Raw genomic sequence first — 20,483 nt, forward strand, 5'->3', positions numbered from 1 at the left:
AAAGATTGACCAAGAGGATATATGTGTCGGAGGTGGAGGGAGCAAGGAGAAGAGGGAGACCAAATTGGAGGTGGAAAGATGGAGTGAAAAAGATTTTGTGTGATCGGGGCCTGAACATGCAGGAGGGTGAAAGGAGGGCAAGGAATAGAGTGAATTGGAGCGATGTGGTATACCGGGGTTGACGTGCTGTCAGTGGATTGAATCAAGGCATGTGAAGCGTCTGGGGTAAACCATGGAAAGCTGTGTAGGTATGTATATTTGCGTGTGTGGACGTATGTATATACATGTGTATGGGGGGGGGGTTGGGCCATTTCTTTCGTCTGTATCCTTGCGCTACCTCGCAAACACGGGAGACAGCGACAAAGTATAAAAAAAAAAAAATATATATATATATATATATATATATATATATATATATATATATATATATATATATATATATATATATATATATATATATTATCCCTGGGGATAGGGGATTAAGAATACTTCCCACGTATTTCCTGCGTGTTGTAGAAGGCGACTAAAAGGGGAGGGAGCGGGGAGCTGGAAATCCTCCCCTCTCGTTTTTTTTTTTTTTTTTTAATTTTCTAAAAGAAGGAACAGAGGGGGCCAGGTGAGGATATTCCGAAAAAGGCCCAGTCCTCTGTTCTTAACGCTACCTCGCTAACTCGGGAAATGGCGAATAGTTTGAAAAAAAAAAAAAAAGACATACGTATATACACATGTACATAATTCATACTGTCTGCCTTTATTCATTCCCTTCGCCACCTCGCCACACATAAAATAACAATATATAACAACCCCCTCCCCCTTCATGTGTGTGAGGTAGTGCTAGGAAAAGACAACAAAGGCCCCATTCATTCACACACAGTCTCTAGCTGGCATGTAATAATGCACTGAAACCACAGCTCCCTTTCCACATCCAGGCCCCACAGAACTTTCCATGGTTTACCCCAGACGCTTCACATGCCCTGGTTCAATCCATTGACAGCATGTCGACCCCGATATACCACACTTTTCCAATTCACTCCATTCCTTGCACGCCTTTCACCCTCCTGCATGTTCGGGCCCCGATCACTCAGAATTTTTTTCACTCCATCTTTCCACCTCCAATTTGGTCTCCCACATCTCCTCGTACCCTCCACCTCTGATTGACCAATCTTTCCTCTCTCATTCTCTCCATGTGACCAAACCATTTCAAAACACCCTCTTCTGCTCTCTCAACCACACTCCTTTTATTACCTCTCATCTCTCTTACCTTTACATTACTTATTCGATCAAACCACCTCACACCACATATTGTCCTCAAACATCTCATTTCCAGCACATCCACCCCCCAGCGCACAACTCTGTCCAAAGCCCATGCCTCGTAACCATACAACATTGTTGGAACCACTATTCCTTCAAACATATTCTCGACTTCCACACATTCTTCAATGCTCCCAGAATTTTCACCCCCTCCCCCACCCTATGAGTCACTTCCGCTTCCATGGTTCCATCAGCTGCCAAATCCACTCCTAGATATCTAAAACACTTCACTTCCTCCAGTTTTTCTCAATTCAAACTTACCTCCCAATTGACTTGACCCTCAACCCTACTATACCTAATAACCTTGCTCTTATTCACATTTACTCTCAACTTTCTTCTTTCACACACTATACCAAACTCAGTCACCAGCTTCTGCAGTTTCTCACATGAATCAGCCACCAGCGCTGTATCATCAGCGAACAACATCTGACTCACTTCCCAAGCTCTCTCATCCACAACAGACTGCATACTTGCCCCTCTTTCCAAAACTCCTGCATTCACCTCCCTAACAACCCCATCCATAAACAAATTAAACAACCATGGAGACATCACACACCCCTGCCGCAAACCTACATTTACTGAGAACCAATCAATTTCCTCCCTTCCTACACATACACATGCCTTACATCGTTGATAAAAACTTTTCACTGCTTCTAACAACTTGCCTCCCACACCATATATTCTTAATACCTTCCACAGAGCATCTCTATCATATGCCTTCTCCAGATCCATAAATGCTACATACAAATCCATTTGCTTTTCTAAGTATTTCTCACATACATTCTTCAATGCAAACACCTGATCCACACATCCTCTACCACTTCTGAAACCACACTGCTCTTCCCCAATCTGATGCTCTGTACATGCCTTCACCCTCTCAATCAATACCCTCCCATATAATTTACCAGGAGTACTCAACAAACTTATACCTCTTTAATTTGAGCACTCACTCTTATCCCCTTTGCCTTTGTACAATGGCACTATGCAAGCATTTCGCCAATCCTCAGGCACCTCACCATGAGTCATACATACATTGAATAACCTTACCAACCAGTCAACAATACAGTCTCCCCCTTTTTTAATAAATTCCACTGCAATACCATCCAAACCTGCTGCCTTGCCGGCTTTCATCTTCTGCAAAGCTTTTACTACCTCTTCTCTGTTTATCAAATCATTTTCCCTAACCCTCTCACTTTGCACACCACCTCGACCAAAACACCCTATATCTGCCACTCTATCATCAAACACATTCAACAAACCTTCAAAATACTCGCTCCATCTCCTTCTCACATCACCACTACTTGTTATCACCTCCCCATTAGCCCCCTTCACTGAAGTTCCCATTTGCTCCCTTGTCTTACGCACTTTATTTACCTCCTTGCAAAACATCTTTTTATTCTCCTTAAGATTTAATGATACTCTCTCACCCCAACTCTCATTTGCCCTCTTTTTCACCTCTTGCACCTTTCTCTTGACCTCCTGCCTCTTTCTTTTATACATCTCCCACTCATTTGCATTTTTTCCCTGCAAAAATCGTCCAAATGCCTCTCTCTTCTCTTTCACTAATAATCTTACTTCATCCCACCACTCACTACCTTTTCTAATCAACCCACCTCCTACGCTTCTCATGCCACAAGCATCTTTTGCGCAAGCCATCACTGCTTCCCTAAACACATCCCATTCCTCCCCCACTCCCCTTACCTCCTTTGTTCTCACCTTTTTCCATTCTGTACTCAGTCTCTCCTGGTACTTCCTCTCACAAGTCTCCTTCCCAAGCTCACTTACTCTCACCACTCTCTTCACCCCAACATTCTCTCTTCTTTTCTGAAAACTCCTACAAATCTTCACCTTCGCCTCCACAAGGTAATGATCAGACATCCCTCCACTTGCACCTCTCAGCACATTAACATCCAAAAGTCTCTCTTTCACGCGCCTATCAATTAACACGTAATCCAATAACACTCTCTGGCCATCTCTCCTACTTACATACGTATACTTATGTATATCTCACTTTTTAAACCAGGCATTCTCAATCTCCAGTCCTTTTTCAACACATAGATCTACAAGCTCTTCACCATTTCCATTTACAACACTGAACACCCCATGTATACCAATTATTCCCTCAACTGCCACCTTACTCACCTTTACATTCAAATCACCCATCACTATAACCCGGTCTTGTGCATCAAAACCACCAACACACTCATTCAGCTTCCCCCAAAACACTTGCCTCTCATGATCTTTCTTCTCATGCCCAGGTGCATATGCACCAATAATCACCCATCTCTCTCCATCAACTTTCAGTTTTACCCATATCAATCTGGAATTTACATTCTTACACTCTATCACATACTCCCACAACTCCTGTTTCAGGAGTAGTGATACTCCTTCCCTTGCTCTTGTCCTCTCACTAACCCCTGACTTTACTCCCAAGACATTCCCAAACCACTCTTCCCCTTTACCCTTGAGCTTTGTTTCACTCAGAGCCAAAACATCCAGGTTCCTTTCATCAACCATACTACCTATCTCTCCTTTTTTCTCATCTTGGTTACATCCACACACATTTAGACACTCCAATCTGAGCCTTCGAGGAGGATGAGCACTCCCCGCGTGACTCCTTCTTCTGTTTCCCCTTTTAGAAAGTCAAAATACAAGGAGGGGAGGGTTTCTGGCCTCCCACTCCCGTCCCCTCTAGTCGCCTTCTAATACATGAGGAATGCGTAGGAAGTATTCTTTCTCCCCTATCCCCAGGGATAAACTTACTGATATGAATTTATACAGATATTTTGCAAATATTACAAGAAACAGGGTAAATTTTTTTTTTTTTTTTTTTTTTTGCATTTATACATTTGAAATGAATAGCAGTGTATGTCAGGAGATAGTTTATTTTGATAAGATGCGCATTTATCTGTAATCTACTTTGCATTCAGGAAAAGGTGTACATTATTTATCGTATTTCCTGCCGTATAAGGCACACTGCCATTTTAGATGCACCTCCAGTTAGGAATATCTAGTGGAAAAAATATTTTGTATCTTAACTGATATCAGCCTCCTTATCAGTGTTAGCTAAAAACCTTAGATGGACAGTTTCTCATGATTTTCTTCTTCCCAGATGAACAGTTATTATTGATCTAGAATTTATTTCCACTCTAACAGGAGTTTGATAAAGTCAGTGCAGTAAAAAATCATGAATTATCATTGAAGTAGGACTCAGACACAGTATGTAGCCTTTGATCTGTTAATATGTATCATAAGTTTTCTATTCCTTCAAGAAATCACTATGGGTGTTTATAGGCATCAGAACATCTGCCATTGACTTGTAGATCAAAATTCTCATGATACTGTTTTTTCACAAAGAAACAATGCCATGAACTTAGATATTTTTTCTCATATCAGCAAGTGTTCCCTGACATTTTGATGCTAAGATTTCCAAAACTAATGGATAAGTAGACAGAAGGACAGAGCTATTTCTCTTGCAATGAATGTCAGAAAAGGTTAATGTTTCAGTGCTTGTTATAACTGCAGCTACAGCATCAAAACATCTAATTTTACTTGAAGATCATTTTCCCAGTGCTTGTATTTTTCTGAAAGGGAGTGCTACTAAGCTGAACATTTTTATTTGTATTATGAAGCCTTTCAAAATATTTTAGTGTTACTGTCTTGATGCACATTATGGTTTCTGATACAGCGTTGGAACATCTAACTTTACTTCTGTATCGACATTTTCTAGATTTTTCCCTCAAAAGAACATTGTTACCAAGTTTGATATTTTTATTTCATACTAGTAAGGGTTTCCAGACTTTTTAATGCTAAAATTCAATAACTTGCATTTAAGTGGAAAGAATAGCTAGTGTTTGGCGAGGTTACTGTCTCAATGTTTGTTATGGTGCAGCTTCAACATCAAAACATTTAACATATCTTGATCAACATTTTCCCACTCCCCCCTCCCAAGAACAATGCCATGTAGAAACTAATCAAGAGAATAAGAATTGAGATAAGAAGAGAACAGCAACAGTCTGAGATGCATACCATCTTTTGTCTGTGATGAACCAAAACAAACCAGGCTGCAGAAAGTTGAATGGGTTCTCCAGCCTTATCCCTCAGAGTTTCCTTTATTATTTTTCTGATAAGCCAATGAGAATTAGTTTGTCAGGGAGAAATGTATCATAAATGCTGTAGAAAATGTTACAGGTAGGTGGTAATGTTATCAGTAATTAATAGGAAATAGGAATGAAGTTGAATGTGTTAGGTATACCAACTCAACGATTTCATCCCTTTTTCCCAATAATTACTTGTAATTTTGTTACTGCCTGCCTGTAACATTTTTCTGCTACATTTTGCCTTTGTTTTACGGATTTGAAAGGAGTTGAGGAATCTCATGAAATTTCTGTTCTAGTGTATTGGTGTAATATCTCTTAAAATCATTTCAAACAGGTTGGATTGATGTGACCTGGGACCATGGGGCTTCTAATAGTTACCGAATGGGTGCAGAGGGAAAATATGACCTCAAATTAGCTCCAGGCTATGATCCAGAATCTCCTCAGGTGTCCAATATAACCAGCACTGTTAGTAGTACGTCCAGCAATACTGCCACTTCAGCCACTCCTTCTGCATCAGTAGCAACAATTACTACTGCAGTAAAGTCTACAAAGGTAAGGTAAACGTAAACTCTGTAGGCTTGTTTTGTCTAGTCTTTGGTGAAAGGTGGGGTAATTCCAAGTCGTAATAATTGTGTGGTGAACAAGAAATGTATTAAATAAGAAGTCAGTTAATGACTAATGGTACGTTGTATGACTGATAACAAGGTTGTATGAAACATAAAACGAGATGTATGTTTGTCGTCATAGGAGATTGGAAGGTAATGTAATGATATACAGAAATAGATTAAGTGTAGTGATAAAGAAATTTTGTCTTCTTTTCACTTAGTACTTGTTTGCTGCTTTCTGTGATAGCATACAAAGAACATTCTTAGTTACTTACAACTGCTCTCTAGTTGGCATACGATAAAGCAGATCGACGTCATCAGCTCACTAGCTTATGGCCCCTTCTCCTCAACCAGACCCCACAGACCTTTCCATGGTTTCCCTGAGCAGCTTCCCACCCCACAGACCTTTCCATGGTTTCCCTGAGCAGCTTCCCACCCCACAGACCATTCCATGGTTTCCCTGAGCAGCTTCCCACCCCACAGACCTTTCCATGGTTTCCCTGAGCAGCTTCCCATACCCTGGTTCAGTCCATTAACAGCTTTTTGCTCCCTGTATACCACATCTTTCCAGTTCACTCTGTTCCTTGCAATCCTTTCATCCTTTTTAATGTTACGGCTAAGTTCACTCAGAATTACTTTTCACTCCATCTTTCCATCTCCAGTTTGGGCTTCCCCTTCTTTTCCCTTCCCCTCTATATGTCCAGATTATTACAGAACACCTTCTCCAGCTGTCTCAGCAACACTTCCTTTCCTTTTAACACACCTCTCTCTTACCCTCTTATTACTTAATCCACATTGTTCTCAAACATTTAATTTTCAACACATCCACCCTGCTCTGCACATGCTCATCTATAGCTCATGCTTTGCATCCACATAACATTGTTAGTACTACAGTACATTCAAACAAACACTGTTCTGAGAACCTTCATTCCCTCGCCCATCCTATGACTTACTTCTGCTTCCAGGTTCCATGTTTCCATTCGATATCATGTCTTAGAATGACTTAGTTTAGGTAAAGTGTTGATTTTTTTTCTTTTTTTTGCCGCTGTCTCCCGCGTTTGCGAGGTAGCGCAAGGAAACAGACGAAAGAAATGGCCCAACCCACCCCCATACACATGTATAATGCATACACGTCCACACACGCAAATATACATACCTACACAGCTTTCCATGGTTTACCCCAGACGCTTCACATGCCCTGATTCAATCCACTAACAGCACGTCAACCCCGGTATACCACATTGATCCAGTTCACTCTATTCCTTGCCCTCCTTTCACCCTCCTGCATGTTCAGGCCCCGATCACACAAAATCTTTTTCACTCCATCTTTCCACCTCCAATTTGGTCTCCCACTTCTCCTCGTTCCCTCAACCTCCGACACATATATCCTCTTGGTCAGTCTTTCCTCACTCATTCTCTCCATGTGCCCAAACCATTTCAAAACACCCTCTTCTGCTCTCTCAACCACGCTCTTTTTATTACCACACTTCTCTCTTACCCTTACATTACTTACTCGATCAAACCACCTCACACCACACATTGTCCTCAAACATCTCATTTCCAGCACATCCATCCTCCTGCGCACAACTCTATCCATAGCCCACGCCTCGCAACCATATAGCATTGTTGGAACCACTATTCCTTCAAACATACCCATTTTTGCTTTCCGAGATAATGTTCTCGACTTCCAAACATTCTTCAAGGCTCCCAGGATTTTCACCCCCTTCCCCACCCTATGATTCACTTCCGCTTCCATGGTTCCATCCGCTGCCAGATCCACTCCCAGATATCTAAAACACTTTACTTCCTCCAGTTTTTCTCCATTCAAACTTACCTCCCAATTGACTTGACCCTCAACCCAACTGTACCTAATAACCTTGCTCTTATTCACATTTACTCTTAACTTTCTTCTTTCACACACTTTACCAAACTCAGTCACCAGCTTCTGCAGTTTCTCACATGAATCAGCCACCAGCGCTGTATCATCAGCGAACAACAACTGACTCACTTCCCAAGCTCTCTCATCCACAACAGACTTCATACTTGCCCCTCTTTCCAAAAGTCTTGCATTTACCTCCCTAACAACCCCATCCATAAACAAATTAAACAACCATGGAGACATCACACACCCTTGCCGCAAACCTACATTCACTGAGAACCAATCACTTTCCTCTCTTCCTACACGTACACATGACTTACATCCTCGATAAAAACTTTTCACTGCTTCTAACAACTTGCCTCCCACACCATATATTCTTAATACCTTCCACAGAGCATCTCTGTCAACTCTATCATATGCCTTCTCCAGATCCTTAAATGGTTCATACAAATCCATTTGCTTTTCTAAGTATTTCACACATACATTCTTCAAAGCAAACACCTGATCCACACATCCTTTGCCACTTCTGAAACCACACTACTCTTCCCCAATCTGATGCTCTGTACCTGCCTTCACCCTCTCAGTCAATACCCTCCCATATAATTTACCAGGAATACTCAACAAACTTATACCTCTTTAATTTGAGCACTCACTCTTATCCCCTTTGCCTTTGTACAATGGCACTATGCACACATTCTGCCAATCCTCAGGCACCTCACCATGAATCATACATACATTAAATAACCTTACCAACAGGTCAATAATACAGTCACCCCCTTTTTTAATGAATTCCACTGCAATACCATCCAAACCTGCTGCCTTGCCGGCTTTCATCATCCACAAAGCTTTTACTACCTCTTCTCTGTTTACCAAATCATTTTCCCTAACCCTCTCACTTTGCACACCACCTCGACCAAAACATCCTATATCTGCCACTCTATCATCAAACACATTCAACAAACCTTCAAAATACTCACTCCATCTCCTTCTCACATCACCACTACTTGTCATCACCTCCCCATTTGCACCCTTCACTGAAGTTCCCATTTGCTCCCTTGTCTTATGCACTTTATTTACCTCCTTCCAGAACATCTTTTTATTCTCCCTAAAATTTAATGATACTCTCTCACCCCAACTCTCATTTGCCCTCTTTTTCACCTCTTGCACCTTTCTCTTGACCTCCTGTCTCTTTCTTTTATACATCTCCCACTCAATTGCATTTTTTCCCTGCAAAAATCGTCCAAATACCTCTCTCTTCTCTTTCACTAATAATCTTACTTCTTCATCCCACCACTCACTACCCTTTCTAATCAACCCACCTCCCACTCTTCTCATGCCACAAGCATCTTTTGCGCAATCCATCACTGATTCCCTAAATACATCCCATTCCTCCCCCACTCCCCTTACTTCCATTGTTCTCACCTTTTTCCATTCTGTACTCAGTCTCTCCTGGTACTTCCTCACACAAGTCTCCTTCCCAAGCTCACTTACTCTCACCACCTTCTTCACCCCAACATTCACTCTTCTTTTCTGAAAACCCCTACAAATCTTCACCTTAGCCTCCACAAGATAATGATCAGACATCCCTCCAGTTGCACCTCTCAGCACATTAACATCCAAAAGTCTCTCTTTCGCGCACCTGTCAATTAACACGTAATCCAATAACACTCTCTGGCCATCTCTCCTACTTACATAAGTATACTTATGTATATCTCGCTTTTTAAACCAGGTATTCCCAATCACCAGTCCTTTTTCAGCACATAAATCTACAAGCTCTTCACCATTTCCATTTACAACACTGAACACCCCATGTATACCAATTATTCCCTCAACTGCCACCTTACTCACCTTTGCATTCAAATCACCCATCACTATAACCCGGTCTCGTGCATCAACACCACTAACACACTCATTCAGCTTCTCCCAAAACACTTGCCTCTCATGATCTTTCTTCTCATGCCCAGGTGCATATGCACCAATAATCACCCATCTCTCTCCATCAACTTTCAGTTTTACTCATATTAATCGAGGATTTACTTTCTTACATTCTATCACATACTCCCACAACTCTTTCAGGAGTACTGCTACTCCTTCCCTTGCTCTTGTCCTCTCACTAACCCCTGACTTTACTCCCAAGACATTCCCAAACCACTCTTCTCCCTTACCCTTGAGCTTCGTTTCACTCAGAGCCAAAACATCCAGGTTCCTTTCCTCAAACATACTACCTATCTCTCCTTTTTTTTACATCTTGGTTACATCCACACACATTTAGACACCCCAGTCTGAGCCTTCGAGGAGGATGAGCACTCCCCGCGTGACTCCTTCTTCTGTTTCCCATTTTAGAAAGTTAAAAAAAATACAAGGAGGGGAGGATTTCTGGCCCCCCGCTCCTGTCCCCTCTAGTCGCCTTCTACGACACGCGAGGAATGCGTGGGAAGTATTCTTTCACCCCTATCCCCAGGGATAATATACATATATATGCATATATATACATATACACATACATATGCACATATACACACATACACACATATGTTTGTTGATATAGTTACTATTAAACAAAGGGGAATTATAAATATATTTTGTTGATGCCTCAGCCCAGTTACTTGCTCAATGTGCAGGGTAGTTATTACCAGAGTAAGAAGTGGACTAAAAATCTTTTTACTGAATTTTTTCACTTTTATCTTTCACTTTTTGGACAAAAGTTTTTCTTATCTTTGAATATTTTTAGCTTCCTTAAAATTTTGCGGTAGGAAAAAGGGATCAGATTACATACAGACATTTCTTACACTATTTGAATGTTGTTAAATGAACTATATACATGTATTAGTACAATGCTTAAGAGCAATGTAACAGTTTTATGATCTTTTTTTTTTTTTTTTTTTTTTTTTTTTTTTTTTTTTTTTTTTTAGGTGGTAAGCACTGATGTGACCCAAGGAACCAGTGTACTAACAAGTCGCAAGTGCAGCTCCACACCGTCACTGCCTCAAGCAACAACAGACATTCACAAACATTCTGTTGCTGCCTCAGAGCAAGCAGCCTCAGATGATAACCTCACAGCTAAAGTAAGTACTAATTTTTGGTTTGCAGATTATCTTGAAGTCTTTGAGTAAAACTTCCTGAAAGTCACTGGGTTATAACTGTTGCCTTTATTTTATCCAGGTGAAATGCTTTTGCAAGTATCATGAATTCTTTTTGTAATGTGCCATTAATTCCTGCTTAGAATTATTTTGTTGTATACCATTTGAGATATTAGGGCTCTGATTTGGTCATTGATTGACCTGGTCTGAGTTATTTGATGTAGTTCATCCCAATTTTTTAGGGGTGACTGTAGCAAGAGTGTAGAATGTAAATCCTAGAAGAGAATTATTAGAAGGTTATATTATATAAATAAAAGAAAAGCAGGTGAGGATCTTAGAAGAAAGTGTATCAGAATTTAAAGAATATAAAAAGTTATCTTTAGCTGAAGGGTGGTGAACAAGAGTAGAAGAAAGCTATGGGTAAGTAGTAAAAGTATATTAGACATTTCATGCAGAATGCTGATAGCAGAGGATGAAGTTTGTAAAAAAAATGGAAAGAATTTTCTGCTCTTTACAATCCTCTGGCATAGATCAATGGGAGTGTCTCCAATAGATGTAGATCTCCACACTGAGTTTTATGACTTGCTCTGAAGGCTGCACAGTGGGCCTAGGTAGTTGGCATTATGTGACATCTTCCACTGCCAGTAACCCTATAAATTTAACATCATTTGCCAGATTGATAGAGGCTCCAGTCTCAGACAAAAGTCCACATCAAGGCCAGGCCTTAATTGAAATATAAAGAGGTTAATGAAAGGGGAAAAAAAAGAGGCAAAGGAAAACATTTATGAGTTCTTGGGCAATGAAAACTTATCTTTTCATATTTGCCAGGTTATAGTTATTGGGAAAAACCTGAGAGTGTAGAGAGTCCAAAGCTTCAAGGTGTAGGGAAAGAAACAGTTATCAGAACAGCCAGCCTTTGCGTTGCCCATGGTTACTCTAATCATGTGTTTCAGCAGCTAGCTGAGTATTGCATGGTTTAGCTGGTGGTGGGGGCGCACAAGCAGCCAGCTCTCAAGAGCAAAAACCAGAGTAATACCTATAGAAGAGGTAAAGTAAACCAACTTTGTGGCATTGGGCAAGTAGGTTAGGTTTTTCAGTTAGCCTGAGAGATTTCACAAGGTGGATCAATTTCAACCCAACTCTGTCAATTAAGGATACAAAGCTAGAACCACCTCAGATTTCAGAGCAGTATGGTACCATACAAGGATGGATCAGTCCTTTGTATTATATGTTGATGTGAGTACAGTCAGGGTATTGAAGGTTGACTGAAACACACTTTGTAGACAGGTAGGTCCTTATTTCTGATAAGACACTGTACAGTACTCAGAAACACGCAGCACAGCAATGCATGATGACAACAGCTGATCAAAACCCAAGATTTGTGGGTAATGAGAGATGTCACAAGTCGCTGGCTGACTAAAATGATATGACGTATGGGATGTAACACAATCATTTCCATATGCTGCTAACTAACTGACATTATGATAATGTTATGAAGTGTAAGGTAATCATATTGGTACACTTGTATAGGATTACATAATTACAATCTCTTACTTGTATAAACAGAGCAGCTGTTTGTTAGAAAAGAAATTTTGATTTTTATACAGGACTCCAAGTTTCTTAGAGGCAGACTTAGCTGTTTCTGTTATGTGGGGTTTTCAAGATAGAGCATAGAGTGGATGTTACAGTAATACCAAATCTGTTCATTGAGAGTGTAGAGTGGATGTTGCAGTAATACCAGATCTGTTCATTGATTAGGGGGTAGAATTTCAGAACTGTCAACGGAGAGACGAAAGTTGTGAGAGATTTTCTTTAGAGAGAGAGGCAGAAACTGGATCCTCGAGGTAACCTGACTTATAATGAGAAAGGTGAGAAAGCGTGCAAGAAGCTTGCAAGGAGTGTTTGTCCCAGTGTGGATATATGTTTCCATTATTTATGCCAAAAAGCCTTTATAGATAGATTTCTCAATTTTCTTTAGTGAGTATTCATCTTAGTACTCTTTATATGATGTACTGTATATTTTTTAAATTCTCTTCACAACTATCATCTCATCCCCTCTTACACAAACTCCCTGTCACCCCCCCCCCCCCCCCCCCCCCCCACTTCTTTTTCTCTCCCTCAGGTTTGAGATATATTCGCTATGAATATATGGTTCAGGGCTCTTTCAGGCCCCCAAATTTTTGTGAGATGGCATCAGCCTTCATGCATCCCACTAAAACAACTCAAGGGTCATTGTGTCTACTTGCTTGTTATTTAGGCCTGTTCATTGCCAATCAGTGACTGCCATTGGGCTGATGTCACTGACCCGATCTTTACTAGCCACTTACAGCTCTCAATTTTTGGATTGTGTCACTGTCAAGAAATGTAGTGTGCTGCTACTGTTAGTTGGCTTGTCTTGGACCAGTATCCTTTTCTTTTTTTACTGTATATTTAATATATTTTGATGGTGTTTTTATATATTTTTCCATTTTTGGGATAATGCTTCAATAGATTTTATTTCCCTAAAGCATCTGTATCAGCCCTATCATATGCTTCTCTAGGAAAATATATGCAAATGCCAATCCTTCTTCACACATATTCTTCGAAGCAAACGTATGATCCACACATGCTCTTCTACTCATGAAATCAGTTTATTTCTTCTCAGTCTGATGTTCTGTGCATGCCACCACCATCTCAGTTACAGCTTTCCCCTTACAGCTTATCAGGCACACTTAACAGACTTATACCTCTGTAGTTTGAACTTTCATTCTTGTCTCCAATGTTTTATATAGTGTCACTGTACAGGCATCTTACCATGAAAATTCAACTAACTAGTCAGAAACAAAAGTTGCACCTATTCTTGAGACATAAAACTGCTGTCCCATATTCTCTCATTTCACATACCCCCACATCCATAATACTTCACGTCTGCTACCCTATTGTTGAACACATTCAACACTGCAAAATATTCTCAGTCTCTTCAACTCATTGCTGCGTATTACCACTTCCCCTCTGCCCCTTTCATTAATTCTCTCAGTCTGTTTGTTCTCTTGTTTTCCTTACACCATTAACTTCCTATCACTCTTATTATAACTGAAGGGGTAGTTAGGTATCATTAGGAAATAAGAGGAAGAATTGCAATATTTCATTGTGAAATGGAATGTTGAAGGTCAAGATAATTCCTTTCCTATACCAATTCATCTTTAAATTCTTTTCTTCTCATACCTTTTCTTTTTCCCACCTAAGTCAGTTAGCACCAGGGAATACATAACTGAGCTCTAGAGGAAAAAATTTCTTTTGGCTCCTTCCTGTGTCCTTCTTTATGGAAAGTGATACTACAGGAGGGATTGATTGATTTCCAGCCGTAACACCAGCTCCTCTTGGTCACCCTTCACGATATGCATGGGTAGTATTCTTCTGTAGCCAGATTACTGGTTTCCTGCTTCATTGAGGATGATTTGCCTATAATTACTTTCAAGTTAGGTATCTTTGAATGAACTTTGGCATATTTTCCTCTAGCATTTGATCTTAGATAAACATATGTTGGAAATGATCAAACTGAAGAATTGACTCCTTCGGGTACCTGGTAGGATGTGCAACTTAGCAGATCATTATCTGTATATTGACATTTTGATTATTTGTGCTTTGAATAGCTTTAGCCTTTTGCATTTGAATACCATTCTTTGTTTTGGCTTGTTGATGCTAATATTACACTTACGTATCATTTCTTACCAGTATATAAAATGAAGGTGGAAATGCCTTTCAGATTTTGGGGGAGGGGGAGAGTTTTTTTTCATAGAAACTTGGTTAACTGTCCACAACATAGGATTTAGATAAAAATCTTTTTTGTTGTGGACTTACTAAAGTGCTTTCATTACTGTATGATAGTTCTGTTAAATTATTTGTGTGTATTTCCAGGCCGCAGAGACTGTTGCAGAAAATGTGATAAGTGTAGCCAGTGCTGAAGCTCTCCTAAGTGTTGAGGGCAATGGGCGTGAGAAAGGGTCTGAGTTGGCATCTCTGGTACAGTCCCTCAGCTTGAACGACCGTGACATCACTTCTGAATACTCCGATGCCATGTCCTCCTTGGAGTCTGTGCTCAATACCTCTGATATGAAATCCGGTACGGGTGATGTGAGTGAGGCTGTGACTGTGATGGATGTGGGATTGCACCCAACCCCGGACACCAAAGTGGGTTCTAAGGGCCAAACTGGGCATTGTCCAGCTGTGACTGTGAATGAAGAAAAGTTTGGTGATATCAACAGTATAGGGATTAGTAGCAGTGTGAGCAGCAGCAGCAGCAGTATTGGGGGCCTCACCAGCAGCAGCAGGAAGCGATGTGGGGGTGTAGTAACGGGTGAGGGTAAGAGGGACTGCAGTGGGCGCTCCACCATGTCTTCACAGCCTATGAGTGTTAGTGTGCCCAACCTGACCAGTGCAGACTCTGAGCCATTGACACACAGTCTGTTGGAGACTTTTGCTCAGGTTGCCAGGAGACGGGGGGGATCAGCTACCATGCCACCCAGCACTGGGGTATGTGGCAGTGGGGGGATGGCACCCCATGCTCCCAATGTGCCTGCTAGTGTCAGTAATGTGCGCACAGGCTTGGGGCAACTGATAGGTGGGCCACCCCCAAGCCTGGCCCACCCAGTGTTCTCGCCCTCCACCCACTCCATGTCCAGTCTGGTCCGTCTGGCTCTCTCCTCACACTTCCACCTCCCAGGTTAGCTCAAATGTACACATTTCCTAAGTCCTTGATCCCAGAACTGGGGACCATATTTTTCAGATGTATAAGGATGGGATACAACAGCTTGTTTAGTTATGTAAATGTTGTTCAAGTTTATTTGATTCAAGACTAGAGTGCTATGCCATTAATTTTGTAGTTTTTTCTTAAGTACCAGGTCCTCATTTCTGGGCTCTAGGGACTCTCTGGTAACTTCTGTATACCAAAAGGTCAAATATGGTGTCTGCAGAACTGTTTACCCACAGACAATTGAGGTTTCACTTAGTTATCTTGGGGAAGTCTGGTATGTAGTAGCCATCATATTTTTTACTTTGGTATTTGGAAGGAATCTATGGTGACACACTCCCCAGACCTTATCCTGCACTTAACCTGATGATATCTCTCATACTTACACTCCAAAAAATACAAGGTTTATTTTATTGAGGTAAAGTTTTTCACTTTGTGTCATTGCTTTTTGCATTCAAACGGTATGTTGGACTGTATGGTTTAGTGTTCGGGTAAGGTTTCATATAACTTGGTCTTCCAAATCCACCTGTTGTTCAGATGCAGATATCTTTGAACTGTGGCTTTTTTTAATGCGTGACATCTTAAGGAAAACATATACAAGGGCTTGTGGACACATCAGGTGGATTAGGACTGACAAGAAATGCTTTCCCTTTGTTTTAAAGGGTTGGTGTCAGTATTTTATATATATATATATATATATATATATATATATATATATATATATATATATATATATATATATATATATATATATATTTATGAGAAGGTGACACTACTAAGACTACTGTCACCCACAACTTAAAGATTGTATTAGCTGAGCAATGTGCCTTTCATGACTCTGTCTTTAGTCACTGCATTGTTTCTTTTGATCTAATTTAATGCATTGCTCATCTAATTCACAATCAGAAATAGTTTTTTATATATATATACAAATAATAATTTACATTTGAGCTGTGCATGCTGAGGCTGTGTAGTTTTAAGCCTAACTGATGATAAGGTGTGGGTGGCTTTTGAATTTGGATCTTCAGAATTTGGTCTGTGCTGCTTGTTTTTTGGATGCATAAGAGTACAAACTGCATGTTCATTTTCAGGGATCTTTAGGTAAGGGTTGAATGTGAGTAGGTGTTAATAACCCTTTGTCTGAACCAAAGATGGTGCTTCTTATGTTAGAATTACAGCTTTGCTTCTTGTTATTTAGTATTGTTTGTGTACTGATCACTAAAACTGATGTCATGTGCTTTGCTGATCAAACACTGGTGAGCAGTATTGATATCCCCAAAATTACTGCAAATTATTACATCTGAGAAAATTACTTATGCAATTTATGCATTGAAGGTGTGAAGGATGTTTGTAAATATCATTGGTCTGATAAAAACCTGGATTGATAAGTACCTGCTCATTGTGACTGCATGCATTCAGGTGAAAATAAACACTTACTTACAAAACTCACGGAGGATGATAAAGGCAAATTGTATTTTTGATTGAAACATTTTTTTTTTATGAAAATAAGATTTTATTGTTCCAGTTTATAGGCTGATGTAATGTAACGTATGAAATTTATTTCATATTTTACTTTGAAGTTTTACTTAGATTTATGTAGAAATTGTGCTGTACAGTTGTACATCATGCATACTTTTTAAGAGTAGAATTAGTTGAAGTTACATTGATTTTTTGATTAGGTTTCACATGAATACTTTTAAAAAGAAAACATTAGAGAGGATGGGCATTGTAAAAACTTAGGTTTGAGGCATTCTCCTAATATATATGTTTGCATGAGACTCGGAGAAGGTGCTGTATTTTATTGATTCCCAGTTTGCTGTATCAATAATACAGAATATTAAGCACTGATGTACATTCCTAATGCAGAGGTATGCTTGATTATAGTTCATTGAATAGTGAAGGTGGTGTCCGCAGGGGACAGTGTCGTTTTATAGGTGGTTGAAGTTGTTTGTATGTGATAGATTTGGCTTTGATGTGTTCATTATTACTGAGAATGGTTGTAATTTTAGTCTATCTTCAAAGAACATTTAGAAAAGTCATTTGGTGAGAGGTTAATGCTGGAAGGAGCACTTTTGATACAGAACCGTATATAGAATTGTCCCGGGACACATCCATAAACAAATTTGACAGGCCAACTGCAAACAGATATTCATTGGGAACCAATCACTCTCCTCTCTTCCTACTTTTACACATGTCTTACATCCTTTGGAAAAACTTTTCACTACTTCTAACAACGTACCTCCCTCACCATATACTCTTAAAACCTTCCACAGAGCATCTCTGTCAACCCCTTCCACAAAGCATCTCTATCAACCCCTTCCACAGAGCATCTCTATCAACCCTATCATATGCCTTCTCCAAGTCCATGAATGCTACATGCAAATCCATCTGTTTTTCTAAATATTTCTCCCATACATTCTTCAAAGCAAACACCTGATCCACACATCCTCTACCACTTCTGAAACCACACTGTTCTTCTCCAATATGATGCTGTGTACATGCCTTCACCCTCTCAATCAATACCTTCTCATATAATTTCCCAGGAATACTCAACAAACTTATGCTTCTGTAGTTTGAACACTCACCTTTATCCCCTTTGTCCTTGTACAATAGCACTATGCATGCATTCCTCCAATCCTCAGGCACTTCGCCATGATCCATACATACATTAGATATCCTCATCAGCCAATCAGCAACACAGTCACCCCTTTTTTTAATAAATTCCACTGCAATACCATCCAAACCCACTGCCTTGCCGGATTTCATTTTCTGCAAAGCTTTCACAACCTCTTGTCTCTTTACCAAACCATTCACCCTGAGTAAAACACCCTATATCTGCCACTTTATCATCAGACACATTCAGCATACCTTCAAAATACTCACTCCATCTCCTTACTTCATCACTACCTGTTATTACCTCCCCACTTGCCCCCTTCACCAATGTTTCTATTTGTTCTCATCTTTTTTCTTTCTTTTTCTTTCAAACTATACGCCATTTCCCGCGCTAGCGAGGTAGCGTTAAGAACAGAGGACTGGGCCCTTGAGGGAATATCCTCACCTGACCCCCTTCTCTGTTCCTTCTTTTGGAAATTAAAAAAAAAAAATATATATATATATATATATATATATATATATATATATATACTCTTTTCTTTCTTTCATACTATTCGCCATTTCCCGCATTAGCGAGGTAGCGTTGAGAACAGAGGATTGGGCCCTTGAGGGAATATCCTCACCTGGGCCCCTTCTCTGTTCCCTCTTTTGGAAAAAAAAAAAAAAAAAGTGAGAGGGGAGGATTTCCAGCCCCCCGCTCCCTCCCCTTTTAGTCGCCTTCTACGACACGCAGGGAATACGTGGGAAGTATTCTTTCTCCCCTATCCCCAGGGATATATATATATATATATTTTTTTTCCGCTGTCTCCCGCGTTTGCGAGGTAGCGCAAGGAAACAGACGAAAGAAATGGCCCAACCCACCCCCATACACATGTATATACATACGTCCACACACGCAAATATACATACCTACACAGCTTTCCATGGTTTACCCCAGACGCTTCACATGCCGATTCAATCCACTGACAGCACATCAACCCCGGTATACCACATCGCACCAATTCACTCTATTCCTTGCCCTCCTTTCACACTCCTGCATGTTCAGGCCCCGATCACACAAAATCTTTTTCACTCCATCTTTCTACCTCCAATTTGGTCTCCCTCTTCTCCTCGTTCCCTCCACCGCCGACACATATATCCTCTTGGTCAATCTTTCCTCACTCATTCTCTCCATGTGCCCAAACCATTTCAAAACGCCCTCTTCTGCTCTCTCAACCACGCTCTTTTTATTTCCACACATCTCTCTTACCCTTACGTTACTTACTCGATCAAACCACCTCACACCAAACATTGTCCTCAAAAATCTCATTTCCAGCACATCCATCCTCCTGCGCACAACTCTATCCATAGCCCACGCCTTGCAACCATACAACATTGCTGGAACCACTATTCCTTCAAACATACCCATTTTTGCTTTCCGAGATAATGTTCTCGACTTCCACACATTCTTCAAGGCTCCCAGAATTTTCGCCCCCTCCCCACCCTATGATCCACTTCCGCTTCCATGGTTCCATCCGCTGACAGATCCACTCCCAGATATCTAAAACACTTCACTTCCTCCAGTTTTTCTCCATTCAAACTCACCTCCCAATTGACTTGACCCTCAACCCTACTGTACCTAATAACCTTGCTCTTATTCACATTTACTCTTAACTTTCTTCTTTCACACACTTTACCAAACTCAGTCACCAGCTTCTGCAGTTTCTCACATGAATCAGCCACCAGCGCTGTATCATCAGCGAACAACAACTGACTCACTCCCCAAGCTCTCTCATCCCCAACAGACTTCATACTTGCCCCTCTTTCCAAAACTCTTGCATTCACCTCCCTAACAACCCCATCCATAAACAAAGTAAACAACCATGGAGACACCACACACCCCTGCCGCAAACCTACATTCACTGAGAACCACTCACTTTCCTCTCTTCCTACACATACACATGCCTTACATCCTCGCATGTACGTTATTTACCTCCTTCCAAAACATCTTTTTATTCTCCCTAGAATTTAATGATTATTCTCACCCCAACTCTCATTTACCCTCTTTTTCACCTCTTGCACCTTTCTCTTGACTTCCTGCCACTTTCTTTTATACATCTCCCTGTCATTTGCAGTACTTCCCTGCAAGTATCATCCAAACACCTCTCTTTTCTCTTTAACTAACAA

The 20,483-nt window shown here is 40.5% G+C and overlaps 1 protein-coding gene across 1 annotated transcript in view; it reads left to right on the forward strand.

Annotated features, from left to right (window-relative positions):
- Ufd4 (ubiquitin fusion-degradation 4-like) overlaps window positions 1–20,483 on the forward strand; it is a 497,787-nt gene that overhangs the window by 314,856 nt on the left and 162,448 nt on the right. The window contains exons 24-26 of the mRNA XM_071676899.1: window positions 5,746–5,963; window positions 10,808–10,960; window positions 14,873–15,677. Of these exons, the coding sequence (XP_071533000.1) occupies window positions 5,746–5,963; window positions 10,808–10,960; window positions 14,873–15,677 (1,176 nt within the window). The remainder of the gene's footprint in view (window positions 1–5,745; window positions 5,964–10,807; window positions 10,961–14,872; window positions 15,678–20,483) is intronic.

The sequence above is a fragment of the Panulirus ornatus genome, chromosome 23 (genome assembly GCF_036320965.1).
Source record: "Panulirus ornatus isolate Po-2019 chromosome 23, ASM3632096v1, whole genome shotgun sequence".
Classification (NCBI taxonomy): Eukaryota; Metazoa; Arthropoda; class Malacostraca; order Decapoda; family Palinuridae; genus Panulirus; species Panulirus ornatus.